Below are 18,823 nucleotides of genomic sequence, written 5' to 3' on the forward strand. Positions count from 1 at the left end.
TTGACCTTTTTACCAGTTTGTAATATTATCTTGTAGGCTTCAAAACTAATACTTAAAAAGACCAAATTGAGAAAACTACAAATTCGTACTTGATAAACAAACTCTAAGCATTCCATTAGTTATGTGTCAACGTTCCAACAAAAATACTTATATGCATCAAGATCTAAGTCATATCAAAATTTGAGAGCATTTGGTATACACAATCCACAATTGATCTCCAAAGTTTGCATAAATTTCACTTTTTTATGTTTTGGAAAATGACTAAACTCAATTGATTTCACTTTGATACAAATGTAATAGAACATGCAATCAAAATACCTTTACGAGAATTACTATGAGGTTGGTTTTCTATTTTTCTCTCTTTCATTCAGATGTATCATAGTTGGTAAGCAATTGAACATTCAATTGATCATAGTTGGTAAGCTACTCAGAATAAGAGCTTACAATGAAAGTCTACAATGAAACTGATTGTGCCACTTGAGAAGCCACGAACTAATAAGGGATGCTCACGAGTCACGTCTTAATAAGATGGAAACAGTTGGCAGCTGTAAAACAAAACAAAGATTGTTAATTTAAGCATAATATATACTCTATAACGAGAAGCATACTATATTAAAAATTTCATTAGCAATAAAGTGGATGTTTCAATGAAAAAATGTAGAGATACAACCAAGAATATATTGCATGTGGAAATAGATCTACCGAGAGATGTTCTTGTTCACTAGGGTATTTGCAGGAATCACAACAAAAAGTGGGAGATCTTAGTTGATCCTTGGGACACAAAAATATTCAAGAAAAAGCTATTGCAGACTTTACTGAATGTATGCAATTTATATGCTGAATTAATTATCAATTTTATAAGTTCATCTTTTTTAAATGTATGAACCATTGTATAGAGAAGATATGATAGAGATGGTTAACATTCTCTTTAGATGAAGATTGTACCAAATTTATGTTTGTGCTGAAGCTAAGTGATTTCATCTGGCTGAACTATAAAGAAAATGACTTCTATATTCTTCATCCTAGTTCATGTGTGAGGACACAAACCATAAATCTATCTCAAGGTGTTGTTGAAGAGTCTGTTTTATATATTAAAGGTGTTGTTGAAGAGTTTGATTCATATACTAATGGAATCATTAATAAAATTAGAAGCTTGATGACTGAAGGTGGGATCATAAAGAAGAACCTAAAGAGCTAAAACCTTTTGCGAAGGTATCTTTTGAGACTAGGTCTGGATTTGAGATTTTTTGTAAGGATTTACCTAAGAGTCCCATAAATCTGGAAAATGTTACATAGATCTCAATGAAAAAACATCTAAAATATCCTCCCTTTATTTTATCTTTGTTTGGTTACCACTACCAACAGAATTTGCGTCTCCTCTAGTCTACATGCCAAGGGATTTGTAAACCTGAATTCCGGTATGGATTTCATTTCAGTGTGCATAGTCAATGTTCAGAATCTACAAATCACAGATATATAATAGAGAACCTCCAAAAGTATGGACCCATTTAGAAACGCTTATAATTTTACACTAAATGAGAGTAGCACATCATCCCAATCTAATGTCTTGATTCCAATAACAAAGAAAAATGTAATAATAATGAGAAAACTGTGATAGTTTTCTTCCAAATCAAATAATATGTCAAGAATGTACCCCAAATAACACAAATAAGATGATCTTCAAGCCTATAGAAATCAATGATACACTACAAAAATTTCATCAAACACTGCAAGCATAACAAGATCATAGGTTCCATCGCTTACATTCTTCGTCTAGTTCTCCATTACTTTTTGTGCATTTCAACGCTATAAAGCCCGAAAATTTGAAAATATTAGTTCATTTAACATTAGAAGAAAGAAAAATCAAATTACCATCACGTTTAAGTCATTGTTACACACAGTTTCTCTAGAAGCCTAGGCCAATATTTTCAAATTTGCTAAAAACAAGATTCAAAAATCTAGTGAATAATGTGATATTACCTACAAGAAGTTAATGGGTTTATCATGTTCTAGTGGATAAATAGTTGTACAATCAAAAGGAACTTTCAAAAAACGTACATATAAATAGGCTGGCGAGAATTTGCAAGAATTTCAAGATGGGCAATCAACAGGAAAACTAGCATTCAAACCGCCAGAAGAAATGGTTGTAGAAATGGCGAAGATAATCGGAGAATCGCGAAATTTGTGCGTCATCCGAGAGAAAAGAGTGGCGTGCACGCAAAGAAAGAAATCTAGGTCGCGCGCAGGAGGTTCGATGAGGAAGACAATGGTCTGCTCGCAAGGAAATCGCCGCTAAATGAAAGTTTTGAGTGGCAAAAAAGAAAATACTTCCAAGAGGCGTTTATAGACTTCCTTCTCTCCTTATATGTATAATAAAAAGAGGCAAATTTATAAGAGAATGATAAGTAGCACGAATTTAGGGAGATACAGCGAGGTTATACGAAAGAGACATCGTTGTTATACAAAAGAGACCTCGTCCCTTTCGTATAACAACGAGGTCTCTTTTGTAGGGTGTTCAATATTTGGTCTTACCGAATATCCGACCGAATTCGAATTCACCGAATTCGAATAAACCGAATTCGAATTCACCGAATTCGAATAAACCGAATTCGAAATACATTTTCGGTTTTCGAATCGAATTTTAAACCGATTCGAATTCAAATACGGTTTTTGGTTTGGTTTTCGAGTTTAGGTTTCAACTCGAAAACCAAACCGAAAACCGAATTCATTTTTATTATTTATTTTTATTATATATTATATAACTTATTACATATTTATATTAAATTATCATGGACCTCCTACTAGATCCCTATATTAAATTCATAATCCCTAATTTATTTTCCCATTTCTCTAGTTGTCAACACATCTCAACCGCCATATATGGTCGTCGGCGACACTATTTTACTTTCGTCGTTTAATTGTCGAATATATATTAGCGTTATACTAAGTTTGCGTGATTTATATTTTTTTATAATTTAAGTAGATAAGATCTCTTTAACAACTTATTTATTTTGTTCTCTTTTTAAAAAAATTATCTTATGGGTAGGTGATGTTCTATATTTGGTCTAAACCGAATATCCGACCGAATTCGAACCGAATTCGAATTCACCGAATTCGAATAAACCGAATTCGAATTTATTCAAATCGGTTCGGTTTTCGAATTTGCTTAAAAAAAATAAAAATTTGAAGAACCCGAACCGAAAACTCGAATAACCCGAAAACCGAACCGATGAACACCCCTACTTTTGTATAACATTGATGTCACTTTCGTATAACAGCAAAGTCACTTTCGTTGTACGAGTCGCTCCCCAAAGTTGTGCTCCCAATCATTTTTCAATTTATAATCACAATTTTCTATTTTAAACTAGCAATATCAACGAAATCAAAGATCATTCAATTGTAAATAAATTAGTTTTATGATCGCGTCTTGTTTTATCCTTGCAGAGATCTCTATACACATGATTCTGCATTATCTGTGATTGTCTGAAATCGATTGGAAGCTATACCATTAGAGCTTGGGAGTAAGGTACAGCCCTGTTACCTTTCATGTTTCTTTGTGTGATTTGCCACGGATTTTCATCGCTTCTTCCTCGGAAAATTTTACTTGATATCATATTAGCATATTGATCTTCATTCTATTGATTTTGAGAGGATTCCTTATGTGGATTCTTCAATGAAATGATCTGAACATCTGGGTTCCTCTCCCTTTTGCCATAAGTTCTGGGAAGACTCTATATGTTTTACACTGATAAACGCCACCAGTAGAAGTCGAAATCATGATCTTATGCTTAAGAAGATGGTGAAATAATATACTATTGTATGTCGAAAATTTTGAGGAAATCATTAGTTATTGCAGAACCCTATATGTTATCGTTTCAGATTTCTCACTTTTGCATGGTGTGTGATTTTTAAGTGTGAATCTTTCGCGAATTATGAATGTACAGGCACCCACATTCACCTATATGTATATATATATATATGCATGCTTTCGTCTTGCTCCTGCTAATTGTGGCACTTTTCCTATGGCATGGTAGCTTAAAGGAAAAGGACAATGTAAAATGGAGAAGGTAGCAATTGTGGGTTTATCAAATCCCTTAGTTTTTCGTTTTGGAATTAGATCATTTTCATTTATTAATCACCCATTCTTCTTTGAGTGTTGGTTTCATTTATTAGAGCCTTATCCTTTCTATTTCTTTATCCATTCAAGAAACATATTATAGTTAGAAAGAAAGCAATTATCAGGATGATTATTATTCGTGATTTCCTCGAGTCTTGTCTTTTTCTTTATTCCTTGTTTGATTCTCGAGATCTCTGAATAAAATATTTTTTTCAGATTTAGTTTCTACATGCAGCATGTGATCTAGACAATTTACTTTTAAAAGCTATGAAGCACAAAGATGGGAAACCAACACCTCAGCTAGAAAAGATTTCGAGAGCAGTCCCCATATCGATTATGTTTTGTTTGTTCTGTGGGCTTTCGTTTTATCTTGGGAGTATCTTCTGTTCTGAGAAGGATATGTATTTGATAAATAATATAGCTAAAGCAGCTGAGACTTGTAAGAAAGATGTTGCTGAATCCGTTCCTCTTCAATTGAAGACAATATCCTTCTCTGAATGTAGCAATGATTTTCAAGATTACACCCCATGTACAGATCCAAAGGTACTTGTTCTTCTGGAATTTAGATTCCAATTAAGCTAATGTATAGATGATACATCACCCTTTGCTCACAGAGGTGGCATAGGTATGGTCTGTACCGTCTAACTTTTATGGAACGCCATTGTCCCCCGGCCATTGAAAGGAAGGAGTGTTTGGTTCCTCTGCCTGATGGGTATAAGGTACCAATTAGGTGGCCACAGAGCAGACTGGAATGTTGGTACAGGTAAAAACTAACCTGACTTGGTAGGTTGGTATATGAAATATGTTCTGATAATTTTTGAGAAAAGTACAAGAAATGTTACAAATTAACGACCATATGATATTTTTGGGACATAGAGCTATATATATATCTATATATATGTATGTATATATTGATAGATAGACATTTAGGCTTAACAAGAATAGGAATCACAACCAAAGATGGGAAATTCCAATCATTAATTTATTGATATTTTTTCAGCAGGCATGGATTTATTTTTCATTGTACAGCTTGACATATATATATATATATACATATGGTTGTAGGAATGTTCCATATGATTGGATTAATAATGAAAAGTCAAATCAGAACTGGGTTAGGAAGGAGGGGGAGAAGTTTGTATTCCCTGGTGGTGGCACAATGTTTCCTCATGGAGTCAGTAAGTATGTTAATTTAATGGAACGTCTGATACCGGAAATGAAAGATGGAACCATCAGAACTGCCATCGATACCGGGTGTGGGGTGAGTCCATTGATCCTCTACTCAAATTATTATTTTATCTTTTCTTTGTTTCATTTTCTCTTAAAACTGATGATGATATTATTACTTAGTTGTTTTGATTAATATTTGAAAAGAGCACGTCTTATGTTTTCTGTTATCTTATTTTTAGTTTTAACTTAGTGATAATAATAGTGGGCTAGTGGAAACTGTTATATGTATCTCCCGTTTTTCAGGTTAGCTTATTTTCTCTTCTACCTGTATTAAAACAATGGCTTGAAGCCAATGATATTGCCTTGTTGAATTTCTCTGTTGCTAATAATTGTTATCAAAGCGCAACAAGATCAAACACGAGTGTTGCACAAGCAGCTAGCTTGATTCTAATGTGAGATGTGGTGAAACGAGAGTTGATCGTAAGAGAGAGGAGACGTGTAATGGGACACATATAGAACAGAAAGAATGCTTCAATTGGTGCATTCTGATATTTGTGGAACTGTAACTGCAATTCTAATAATGGAAAAACATATATTTTGACATTTATAGATGATTACCGCAGGAAGATATGGGCTTATTACCTAGTAGAGAAATTTGAGGTTGCCGGTTAAGAAAGAGGTTGGAGGATCACTGTCATGTATAAGAACAGATAGAGGTGGAGAGTTTAACTCGAGTAAAATGACATAAAGACACAACTAACATTAGCATATACTCCTGAACAAAATGGAGTGACTGAGAGAAAGAACAGATCTGTGATGAAGTCAGTTTAATGTATGTTGTCTAATAAAGATGTACCAAAGGAGTCCCGGCCAGAAATTGTGCAATGGTGCATTCATGTTCTAAACAGAAGCTTTACAACTTCAATCAAAGATAGCTCACCAGAAGGAATTTGGAGCAGAACTATTCCATTGGTAAGCTATTTTAAAGTATTTGATTGTATTGCTTGTGTTCACATTTCTAAACATAAGAGGTTGAAGTTGGATAACATAAGTCATAAATGTGTTTTCTTTGGTGTTAGTCAAGAATCAAAAGCCTATAGGTTGTATGATCTTGTTGAACAAATTATCGTTATCAGCTGTGATGTTATTTTTTAAGAGGAAAGTTGTTGGAAATGAAACAAAGATTCAGTTGAGGCAATTCATGATCTGAATTGGAATGATGATGAAGGTGATGATGATATTTATGTAAGAACTTGGATGATAAATCTGAAATAGCTGCCCAAGGTACTGATGTTCAAGCTGCTATTGATGAAGCAACAACCAGTACAACGCCTGCCTTCAAACAGTGTCATTGGAGGGAGAACTAAAAGAGAACCAAACTGGCGCATGGATTACATTCTTGAAGATAATCCACTTAATAATGAAGATAGTAACTTTGCTCTTCACATTGAAGTTGATCCAATCACTTTTGAAGAAGCATCTCAAAGTCAACAATGGAGTGAAGCCATGAAATTGGAAATACAAGCAATTGTGAAAAATAATACATAGAGTCTAGCTGAACTTCCCAAGAAAGCCAAAAAGATTGTTGTGAAGTGGGTTTTCAAGACAAAATGGAATGAAGTTGGGAAACTTGACAAATACAAAGCTAAACTCGTGGTGTAAAGGGTTATCCTTAAGTGGGATACAATGAGAATAATCATTTTTCTGTTGCAGCCCAAAAGAAAGTGAAATATTTATCAACTAGATGTCAAGAGTGCATTTCTCTATGTGAGCCAAACAGAAGAGGTGTTCATTGATCAAGCACAAAAGTTCAAGAAAAGTGAAGGCACAAAGAACAAAGCTTTATATGGGATTAAGCAGGCTCCAAGAGCATGGTTAAGTAGAATTGATACTTATTTCAATTTAGAGGAATTAAGAAATGTCCTTCAAGACCAATTATCTTTGTCAAAACTGATATGAAGGATATTATTTTGATGGAGTCTCTTTGTTGATGATTTCATAGTGACTGAACTAATGAGAAGATGATAAATTCATTCAAGGCATCTAGGATGGAATTTGAGATGACAAACTTGGATAAAATGAAATACTGTATAGGAGTGGAATAAAAAAGTGTGAAGATGGATTTTTCATTTGTCAAAAGAAATATGCTAAACAAATACTTGATAGATTTGGCATGAAAGATTGAAATCTGTAAAGAATCTTACGGTCCTGGTTAACATTAGAGATGTGTGATATATAAAGAACATTGAGTGCACTAAAAATAAAGACCGACTACAAGCAACATGTTGAGTGCAAATAATTGCATAATTCTACAGTTTTAATTAATGTTTTTAAAAGAGCACGCTATTGTGTTTTCAGTTATCTTACTTTTATTTTTAACTTAGTGATAATAGTAGTGGACTAATGGTAATTGGTATAGGTAGTTTATGTCCCGTTTTTTAGGTCAGTTTATTTTCTGTTCTACCTGGATTAAACAATGGCTTGAAATCAATGAAGTTGCCTTGTGTAGTATATTGTATATACAGTATGGTTTTCCACCATAAAATATCCAGTCTTCCACAGGTTGCTAGTTGGGGAGGTGAATTGCTTGGTCGTGGAATTCTAACGGTCTCTCTTGCCCCAAGAGACAATCACGAGGCTCAAGTCCAATTTGCTCTCGAGCGTGGAATTCCTGCCATACTTGGCATTATCTCCACACAAAGACTTCCCTTCCCCTCTAATTCATTTGATATGGCTCATTGCTCCAGATGTCTTATACCCTGGACAGAATTTGGTAATATTATTCAATCTTGAAATTAACTTTACATGAGATATTGATTATATATATATATATATATATATATATATATAGGTGGCATCTACCTTCTTGAAATACACCGCATACTCCGCCCTGGAGGTTTCTGGATCCTTTCAGGTCCACCTATTAACTATGAGGTGCGGTGGAGTGGCTGGAAATCAACTTTGGAAGAGCAGAAATCAAACTATGAAAAACTGAACAACTTGCTAATTTCAATGTGCTTTAAAATGTACAACAAAAAGAAAGATATTTCCATTTGGCAGAAATCTAAGGAAAATGACTGCTATAATAAGAAGCAGCTATTAGCTGAGTCTGAGGTGGTATATCCTCCTTTATGTGATGAGTCTATCGAATCTGACTCAGCATGGTACATTCCCCTCCGGCCTTGTGTTGTTGTACCAAACCCCAACATTGAGGGTCTTGGATCTATTGAAAAGTGGCCAAAACGCTTGCACAAGGCTCCACAGCGTGTACGTGATATACCCGGGCGATCTGAAACAGGGTTTAAGAAAGATACCAAGAAGTGGAGGAAGCGAGTCAAGTATTATAAGAAGTTATTTCCACCAATTAATGGGACTGATAGGATTAGAAATGTGATGGATATGAATACTATTTATGGTAGTTTTGCAGCTGCTTTGGTTGATGATCCAGTATGGGTTATGAATGTTGTCTCCTCTTATGCTGCCAACACACTTTCTGTAGTCTATGACCGGGGCCTCATTGGAACTTACCATGACTGGTAATTTAAATATATATACTCGTATAATTAGCTCATTTTGGAGCAATGTCAACTGTTTTATTTTCGGTTGATATGTATATATGAACTATAAAAAAGACTCATTTAAACTTATGAAATAGGGAAAATTATTCATTTAGCTTCTTATATAATATAATGTTAATCTATTTATCTCTCATTTCTAAAAAGTCTTATTCATTTTTTACACAATGCCTTCCTTATTTATTCTTTCATCTTCTACAGGTTTATTATCTTCTTCATCCACCAACGATTTCTGAGTTGATCTTGCGATTCTAGAGGTCCTTGTTTACTGTAAGTTTCCTTTGTCAAAAATTTTAATGAGTTAAAAACTAATGAATAATAGATTCTAATTTTATTTTAAATTAATTTGGATAAGTCATCTCTCTTTATATTCCATGATTTGTGAAGAAATTTTATCATTAAAATTTTAAAAATGGAGAATGCATGCAGGCTCTTCTCTTATTGGAGTCAAGAAGAGTTTTATTGAAAATTTAAAGAGAACATAGATTAATTATGTAAATATATATAGTTTTTAATCTATTTTATCTCTGCTTTTTAAATTAAAAAAATTATTATTTAATTTATTGATTTAAATATATATATATATTACAAAATTAATCAATATTTTATCATCTCTAAATTTTTAATAAAACCATTTTCTACTCCAGAGAGAGCTTCTATGCCTTCTTCATTTAAAAGAATTCATAAATGTAATTTTTAAATGGATGAACAAATCATGGAGCATAAAAAGAATTAATTTATCCAAATTAGTGTAAAATAAGATTATAATATATTAATTGTTTTTAATTTTAACTCGTCAAAATTTTTGACAATACTGAAACTTACAGTAAACTATAACCATTATAATCGACTGCGAAAACCTTTTCAATTGATTGCAAGATCGACTTCTAAGTCGTGGAGATAATAAACACATAGAAAATAAAAGAATAAATGAGAAAAGAGATGAGCCGTGTTTTTTTTTATAGTTGATACTTTTAAATTTGTTTCTATAGTTTATACATAAAAATGAGCTAATTATTTAAGTAATTGCTGCATTTCATATTAATAATAATAAATACAACTTTGATTGTTTCTTCTTGTTTTAGGTGTGAGGCATTTTCAACATATCCTCGAACATACGACCTCTTACACTTTGATGGCCTTTTTACTGCTGAAAGTCACAGGTAGTAATAATAAATACCTCATTCATTCTTCATATTAATTTTACATGATGCTTTTCTCTTTTGTAATTGTTTTTTGTAATATGTTACAACTTTTAAATTTTAGGGTTAAATTATAACATCTTCATGACCAACAATTTTTTTTTTTTATCAATTCTTCTAACATGAAATAATGATCAAAAGTTTAAACAAACAAATAAATGAAACATGAATTCTACATATGTGGATTATTGGCACCTAGTTAGGAATTCTGTAAGCTTGGATTCTTTTTATTAGCATACCAACAATATTAAAAATTTCACACTTAAAATCACTTGTCAAAGGATATTTTTTCTTGGAAAATAATTTATGTCATTATATATAAATCTCCAATGGAGAAAAAGTGGCAGAGTATAACAGACCACTTGTCAAGAATCTTAAGGCAAGTGGTTTTGGGTTGGTGAATTTCACTAATGCCAAACCTAAACTTTGTTGACAAACCCATATCTGATCACTTGTTTATTTTTCGAAAATGCCCTCAAAAGGTTGGTTTTCAATCACTAAAATTTTATCCTGTTATCAATATAATCTATAACTTATGATGGACCATTCATTTGTAAGAAATAAGTATCACACTTGTGTCTGATTCAAAAGAGTGTAAATGTGGTCTAGGAGGAAGACAACTCCTATGTCTTGAATTATTGCATCAAGTTCATGTATTAGTGGTTAGATCTTGTACATAGGTTGTTCATTACATGACTCATATTTTGTACCTTGAATGCTAACCTTTCTTTTGGCCAGGTGTGAAATTAAGTTTGTGCTCCTGGAGATGGATCGAATTTTACGTCCAGATGGAACCGCAATAATCCGGGAATCAGATTACTTTGTGGATGTTGTTGCTACCATTGCTAAGGGAATGCGATGGGAATGCCGCAAAGAAGTCACCAAAGATGGCATAAACTATGAGAAAATTTTGATTTGCCAAAAGAAGCTAAAGGATTCATTCCATAGGAATTCAACAAGATGAATTAGTTTTGCCATGAAGAAACATAATATGAAAGTTACCCACATCAATATAAGAGAGTTACATTGTTCTGCAGTTAGTTAACAACTTCTATTCTGATTTAGATAGTTATTGATTTGCTATATATAATATGGAAGCATTAAATTTGATTAAAACTTGGAATATTTGATTAAATCAATGACCTCCAGCTTTTGATGGACGGATGGAATTTGTAAGGTGATAAGAGTGTTGAAATTCATATACTGTGTAATCAAATGAGTCACCATGTTTTAGTCATTTCTCTTCCAAAGAAGTTGATTATGTTGGGCTTTTGGGTCCAGCCTAATCAAGCATTCAATTAAACAAACAAAATCTAAGAATGTTGTTCATTCTATCACTTCTAGTGAGAGAAGACATTCTGCAAAGAAGAGAAAAAACAGAAAAGAATAAACAGAGGAAAAAGAAGAGAAGGAGGTAGTAGATCTCTTACATTTTCACCTTCAGGTTTCAATTTCTTGTTGTCTTATATCTAGACTAACTTGAGTCGGAATGAAATTGGTTTCTCTGTTTGTATACCTCAACTTTGGGTTTAAAGTTGAGAAGAACATTTGTATATATTTTTGTTTATAGTGAAATTTGCTGGTTGGCCCCGTGGTTTTTTACCCTTCAAGTTGAGAGGGTTTTCCACATAAATCTTGTGTTGTTTTGTTTTGTGCTTGATTTTCTGTTATAGACTTGGATAACCTGTGCATTTACCCATCTCACATTTCTAAATTACAGTATAAAAGTAATATTCGTTTCAAAATTCCCAACAAGTGGTATCAGAGCTGTTAGGTTTATTTTTTGAAGAGTATTTTTGTAGGTTGAGATGGAAGGCAATAACACAATGATCATATTGACAAATAATAACCGGAAGATTTGGAAATCCAAGATGGAGGATATCATTTATTGTAAAGACTTGTATGAGCCGGTTGAAGGAGATAGTGCGAAGCCAAAAGATATGTTTGACGGTGATTGGACAAAATTAAACCGGAAAACAGTCGGCACAATCAGACAGTGACTTAATGATAGTGTGTATCACCATGTAGCAAGTGAGAAGAGTGCAAATGAGTTGTGGAAGAAGCTGGAGTCATTGTATGAGCAGAAAACAGCAGGTAACAAAGCATTTCTAATTCGAAAGTTAGTAAATCTGAAATTCAGAGAAGGTGCAGGTGTTGCTGAACATTTAAATGAATTTCAGAGCTTGATTAAACAATTGTCAGTGATAGAGATGACCTTAGAAGATGAGCTACAAGCCTTATTGCTTTTGGGATCATTGCCCGACAGTTGGGAGACATTGGTTGTGACAGTCAGTAATGCAGCTCCGAATGGTGTTATTACTATGAGTATCGTTACTAGCAGTTTGTTCAATGAGTAGACAAGAAGGAAGTCAACTAATATAAATAGTGCACAGACCCTTGTCATAGAGAACAGGGGAAGAGCTGAATACCGACAACAATTAAGAGGCCATAGCAAGTCCAGAGAAAGATCAAAATCTAAGGGAAGACAATGTTATCACTGTGGTAAAGAAGGTCACATGAAGAAAAATTGTAGAGCCTAGAAAAGACTACAGAATGAAGACAAAAATCAGAAGAAAGATGATGAGATCAGAAATACCACAGCCACAGTAACTGCAGATGATGTAGTGATTCTTTCTTGTGAAAAAGAACAATATCTACATGTAGAAAGTCACCAAGGACGAGTTGAGTGGATAGTTGATACCGGTGTTTGTTATCATGCTACACCAAATAGAGAGTTGTTCATGACTTACAAGGCTGGAGATCTTGGTACAGTGAAGATGGGTAATACTAGTCACTCGAGAATTGTAGGTATTCGTGATATTTGTTTGCAGACAGTTGGGACATCAGTTAACACTAAAAGATGTGCGACATATTCCTGATTGTTTTTAATTTTAACTCGTCAAAATTTTTGACAATACTGAAACTTACAGTAAACTATAACCATTATAATCGACTGCGAAAACCTTTTCAATTGATTGCAAGATCGACTTCTAAGTCGTGGAGATAATAAACACATAGAAAATAAAAGAATAAATGAGAAAAGAGATGAGCCGTGTTTTTTTTTATAGTTGATACTTTTAAATTTGTTTCTATAGTTTATACATAAAAATGAGCTAATTATTTAAGTAATTGCTGCATTTCATATTAATAATAATAAATACAACTTTGATTGTTTCTTCTTGTTTTAGGTGTGAGGCATTTTCAACATATCCTCGAACATACGACCTCTTACACTTTGATGGCCTTTTTACTGCTGAAAGTCACAGGTAGTAATAATAAATACCTCATTCATTCTTCATATTAATTTTACATGATGCTTTTCTCTTTTGTAATTGTTTTTTGTAATATGTTACAACTTTTAAATTTTAGGGTTAAATTATAACATCTTCATGACCAACAATTTTTTTTTTTTATCAATTCTTCTAACATGAAATAATGATCAAAAGTTTAAACAAACAAATAAATGAAACATGAATTCTACATATGTGGATTATTGGCACCTAGTTAGGAATTCTGTAAGCTTGGATTCTTTTTATTAGCATACCAACAATATTAAAAATTTCACACTTAAAATCACTTGTCAAAGGATATTTTTTCTTGGAAAATAATTTATGTCATTATATATAAATCTCCAATGGAGAAAAAGTGGCAGAGTATAACAGACCACTTGTCAAGAATCTTAAGGCAAGTGGTTTTGGGTTGGTGAATTTCACTAATGCCAAACCTAAACTTTGTTGACAAACCCATATCTGATCACTTGTTTATTTTTCGAAAATGCCCTCAAAAGGTTGGTTTTCAATCACTAAAATTTTATCCTGTTATCAATATAATCTATAACTTATGATGGACCATTCATTTGTAAGAAATAAGTATCACACTTGTGTCTGATTCAAAAGAGTGTAAATGTGGTCTAGGAGGAAGACAACTCCTATGTCTTGAATTATTGCATCAAGTTCATGTATTAGTGGTTAGATCTTGTACATAGGTTGTTCATTACATGACTCATATTTTGTACCTTGAATGCTAACCTTTCTTTTGGCCAGGTGTGAAATTAAGTTTGTGCTCCTGGAGATGGATCGAATTTTACGTCCAGATGGAACCGCAATAATCCGGGAATCAGATTACTTTGTGGATGTTGTTGCTACCATTGCTAAGGGAATGCGATGGGAATGCCGCAAAGAAGTCACCAAAGATGGCATAAACTATGAGAAAATTTTGATTTGCCAAAAGAAGCTAAAGGATTCATTCCATAGGAATTCAACAAGATGAATTAGTTTTGCCATGAAGAAACATAATATGAAAGTTACCCACATCAATATAAGAGAGTTACATTGTTCTGCAGTTAGTTAACAACTTCTATTCTGATTTAGATAGTTATTGATTTGCTATATATAATATGGAAGCATTAAATTTGATTAAAACTTGGAATATTTGATTAAATCAATGACCTCCAGCTTTTGATGGACGGATGGAATTTGTAAGGTGATAAGAGTGTTGAAATTCATATACTGTGTAATCAAATGAGTCACCATGTTTTAGTCATTTCTCTTCCAAAGAAGTTGATTATGTTGGGCTTTTGGGTCCAGCCTAATCAAGCATTCAATTAAACAAACAAAATCTAAGAATGTTGCTCATTCTATCACTTCTAGTGAGAGAAGACATTCTGCAAAGAAGAGAAAAAACAGAAAAGAATAAACAGAGGAAAAAGAAGAGAAGGAGGTAGTAGATCTCTTACATTTTCACCTTCAGGTTTCAATTTCTTGTTGTCTTATATCTAGACTAACTTGAGTCGGAATGAAATTGGTTTCTCTGTTTGTATACCTCAACTTTGGGTTTAAAGTTGAGAAGAACATTTGTATATATTTTTGTTTATAGTGAAATTTGCTGGTTGGCCCCGTGGTTTTTTACCCTTCAAGTTGAGAGGGTTTTCCACATAAATCTTGTGTTGTTTTGTTTTGTGCTTGATTTTCTGTTATAGACTTGGATAACCTGTGCATTTACCCATCTCACATTTCTAAATTACAGTATAAAAGTAATATTCGTTTCAAAATTCCCAACAAGTGGTATCAGAGCTGTTAGGTTTATTTTTTGAAGAGTATTTTTGTAGGTTGAGATGGAAGGCAATAACACAATGATCATATTGACAAATAATAACCGGAAGATTTGGAAATCCAAGATGGAGGATATCATTTATTGTAAAGACTTGTATGAGCCGGTTGAAGGAGATAGTGCGAAGCCAAAAGATATGTTTGACGGTGATTGGACAAAATTAAACCGGAAAACAGTCGGCACAATCAGACAGTGACTTAATGATAGTGTGTATCACCATGTAGCAAGTGAGAAGAGTGCAAATGAGTTGTGGAAGAAGCTGGAGTCATTGTATGAGCAGAAAACAGCAGGTAACAAAGCATTTCTAATTCGAAAGTTAGTAAATCTGAAATTCAGAGAAGGTGCAGGTGTTGCTGAACATTTAAATGAATTTCAGAGCTTGATTAAACAATTGTCAGTGATAGAGATGACCTTAGAAGATGAGCTACAAGCCTTATTGCTTTTGGGATCATTGCCCGACAGTTGGGAGACATTGGTTGTGACAGTCAGTAATGCAGCTCCGAATGGTGTTATTACTATGAGTATCGTTACTAGCAGTTTGTTCAATGAGTAGACAAGAAGGAAGTCAACTAATATAAATAGTGCACAGACCCTTGTCATAGAGAACAGGGGAAGAGCTGAATACCGACAACAATTAAGAGGCCATAGCAAGTCCAGAGAAAGATCAAAATCTAAGGGAAGACAATGTTATCACTGTGGTAAAGAAGGTCACATGAAGAAAAATTGTAGAGCCTAGAAAAGACTACAGAATGAAGACAAAAATCAGAAGAAAGATGATGAGATCAGAAATACCACAGCCACAGTAACTGCAGATGATGTAGTGATTCTTTCTTGTGAAAAAGAACAATATCTACATGTAGAAAGTCACCAAGGACGAGTTGAGTGGATAGTTGATACCGGTGTTTGTTATCATGCTACACCAAATAGAGAGTTGTTCATGACTTACAAGGCTGGAGATCTTGGTACAGTGAAGATGGGTAATACTAGTCACTCGAGAATTGTAGGTATTCGTGATATTTGTTTGCAGACAGTTGGGACATCAGTTAACACTAAAAGATGTGCGACATATTCCTGATTGTTTTTAATTTTAACTCGTCAAAATTTTTGACAATACTGAAACTTACAGTAAACTATAACCATTATAATCGACTGCGAAAACCTTTTCAATTGATTGCAAGATCGACTTCTAAGTCGTGGAGATAATAAACACATAGAAAATAAAAGAATAAATGAGAAAAGAGATGAGCCGTGTTTTTTTTTATAGTTGATACTTTTAAATTTGTTTCTATAGTTTATACATAAAAATGAGCTAATTATTTAAGTAATTGCTGCATTTCATATTAATAATAATAAATACAACTTTGATTGTTTCTTCTTGTTTTAGGTGTGAGGCATTTTCAACATATCCTCGAACATACGACCTCTTACACTTTGATGGCCTTTTTACTGCTGAAAGTCACAGGTAGTAATAATAAATACCTCATTCATTCTTCATATTAATTTTACATGATGCTTTTCTCTTTTGTAATTGTTTTTTGTAATATGTTACAACTTTTAAATTTTAGGGTTAAATTATAACATCTTCATGACCAACAATTTTTTTTTTTTATCAATTCTTCTAACATGAAATAATGATCAAAAGTTTAAACAAACAAATAAATGAAACATGAATTCTACATATGTGGATTATTGGCACCTAGTTAGGAATTCTGTAAGCTTGGATTCTTTTTATTAGCATACCAACAATATTAAAAATTTCACACTTAAAATCACTTGTCAAAGGATATTTTTTCTTGGAAAATAATTTATGTCATTATATATAAATCTCCAATGGAGAAAAAGTGGCAGAGTATAACAGACCACTTGTCAAGAATCTTAAGGCAAGTGGTTTTGGGTTGGTGAATTTCACTAATGCCAAACCTAAACTTTGTTGACAAACCCATATCTGATCACTTGTTTATTTTTCGAAAATGCCCTCAAAAGGTTGGTTTTCAATCACTAAAATTTTATCCTGTTATCAATATAATCTATAACTTATGATGGACCATTCATTTGTAAGAAATAAGTATCACACTTGTGTCTGATTCAAAAGAGTGTAAATGTGGTCTAGGAGGAAGACAACTCCTATGTCTTGAATTATTGCATCAAGTTCATGTATTAGTGGTTAGATCTTGTACATAGGTTGTTCATTACATGACTCATATTTTGTACCTTGAATGCTAACCTTTCTTTTGGCCAGGTGTGAAATTAAGTTTGTGCTCCTGGAGATGGATCGAATTTTACGTCCAGATGGAACCGCAATAATCCGGGAATCAGATTACTTTGTGGATGTTGTTGCTACCATTGCTAAGGGAATGCGATGGGAATGCCGCAAAGAAGTCACCAAAGATGGCATAAACTATGAGAAAATTTTGATTTGCCAAAAGAAGCTAAAGGATTCATTCCATAGGAATTCAACAAGATGAATTAGTTTTGCCATGAAGAAACATAATATGAAAGTTACCCACATCAATATAAGAGAGTTACATTGTTCTGCAGTTAGTTAACAACTTCTATTCTGATTTAGATAGTTATTGATTTGCTATATATAATATGGAAGCATTAAATTTGATTAAAACTTGGAATATTTGATTAAATCAATGACCTCCAGCTTTTGATGGACGGATGGAATTTGTAAGGTGATAAGAGTGTTGAAATTCATATACTGTGTAATCAAATGAGTCACCATGTTTTAGTCATTTCTCTTCCAAAGAAGTTGATTATGTTGGGCTTTTGGGTCCAGCCTAATCAAGCATTCAATTAAACAAACAAAATCTAAGAATGTTGCTCATTCTATCACTTCTAGTGAGAGAAGACATTCTGCAAAGAAGAGAAAAAACAGAAAAGAATAAACAGAGGAAAAAGAAGAGAAGGAGGTAGTAGATCTCTTACATTTTCACCTTCAGGTTTCAATTTCTTGTTGTCTTATATCTAGACTAACTTGAGTCGGAATGAAATTGGTTTCTCTGTTTGTATACCTCAACTTTGGGTTTAAAGTTGAGAAGAACATTTGTATATATTTTTGTTTATAGTGAAATTTGCTGGTTGGCCCCGTGGTTTTTTACCCTTCAAGTTGAGAGGGTTTTCCACATAAATCTTGTGTTGTTTTGTTTTGTGCTTGATTTTCTGTTATAGACTTGGATAACCTGTGCATTTACCCATCTCACATTTCTAAATTACAGTATAAAAGTAATATTCGTTTCAAAATTCCCAACAAGTGGTATCAGAGCTGTTAGGTTTATTTTTTGAAGAGTATTTTTGTAGGTTGAGATGGAAGGCAATAACACAATGATCATATTGACAAATAATAACCGGAAGATTTGGAAATCCAAGATGGAGGATATCATTTATTGTAAAGACTTGTATGAGCCGGTTGAAGGAGATAGTGCGAAGCCAAAAGATATGTTTGACGGTGATTGGACAAAATTAAACCGGAAAACAGTCGGCACAATCAGACAGTGACTTAATGATAGTGTGTATCACCATGTAGCAAGTGAGAAGAGTGCAAATGAGTTGTGGAAGAAGCTGGAGTCATTGTATGAGCAGAAAACAGCAGGTAACAAAGCATTTCTAATTCGAAAGTTAGTAAATCTGAAATTCAGAGAAGGTGC

The 18,823-nt window shown here is 33.2% G+C and overlaps 1 protein-coding gene and 2 long non-coding RNA genes across 3 annotated transcripts; all 3 read left to right on the forward strand.

The window, feature by feature from the left end:
• The first annotated feature begins 4,143 nt into the window (after positions 1-4,143).
• On the forward strand, positions 4,144-11,128 carry LOC124945617 (probable methyltransferase PMT21). Its single transcript, XM_047486079.1, has 7 exons — positions 4,144-4,660; positions 4,732-4,880; positions 5,183-5,378; positions 7,850-8,060; positions 8,139-8,823; positions 9,948-10,025; positions 10,803-11,128. Exons 1-7 carry the CDS (start codon positions 4,385-4,387, stop codon positions 11,026-11,028), a joined length of 1,821 nt encoding a protein of 606 aa, XP_047342035.1. The 5' UTR covers positions 4,144-4,384; the 3' UTR covers positions 11,029-11,128.
• Positions 11,129-13,241: 2,113 nt separating this feature from the next.
• Positions 13,242-14,433, forward strand: LOC124944396. The gene is made up of 2 exons (XR_007099889.1): positions 13,242-13,330; positions 14,108-14,433. It is a non-coding gene; the product is annotated as an uncharacterized LOC124944396 (long non-coding RNA).
• A 2,113-nt stretch (positions 14,434-16,546) lies between these two features.
• On the forward strand, positions 16,547-17,738 carry LOC124944401. The gene is made up of 2 exons (XR_007099890.1): positions 16,547-16,635; positions 17,413-17,738. It is a non-coding gene; the product is annotated as an uncharacterized LOC124944401 (long non-coding RNA).
• The last annotated feature ends 1,085 nt before the right edge of the window (positions 17,739-18,823 follow it).

The sequence above is a fragment of the Impatiens glandulifera genome, chromosome 7 (assembly GCF_907164915.1).
Source record: "Impatiens glandulifera chromosome 7, dImpGla2.1, whole genome shotgun sequence".
Taxonomy (NCBI): domain Eukaryota; kingdom Viridiplantae; phylum Streptophyta; class Magnoliopsida; order Ericales; family Balsaminaceae; genus Impatiens; species Impatiens glandulifera.

What these genes read in the sequence shown, in the direction of transcription:
- LOC124945617 (XM_047486079.1), top strand. Translation starts at nt 4,385, where the DNA reads ATGAAGCACAAAGATGGGAAACCAACACCTCAGCTAGAAAAGATTTCG. An exon ending in AGACTGGAATGTTGGTACAG is followed by an intron (nt 4,881 to 5,182) that starts GTAAAAACTAAC and finishes ATATGGTTGTAG; the next exon opens with GAATGTTCCATATGATTGGA. An exon ending in CCATCGATACCGGGTGTGGG is followed by an intron (nt 5,379 to 7,849) that starts GTGAGTCCATTG and finishes AGTCTTCCACAG; the next exon opens with GTTGCTAGTTGGGGAGGTGA.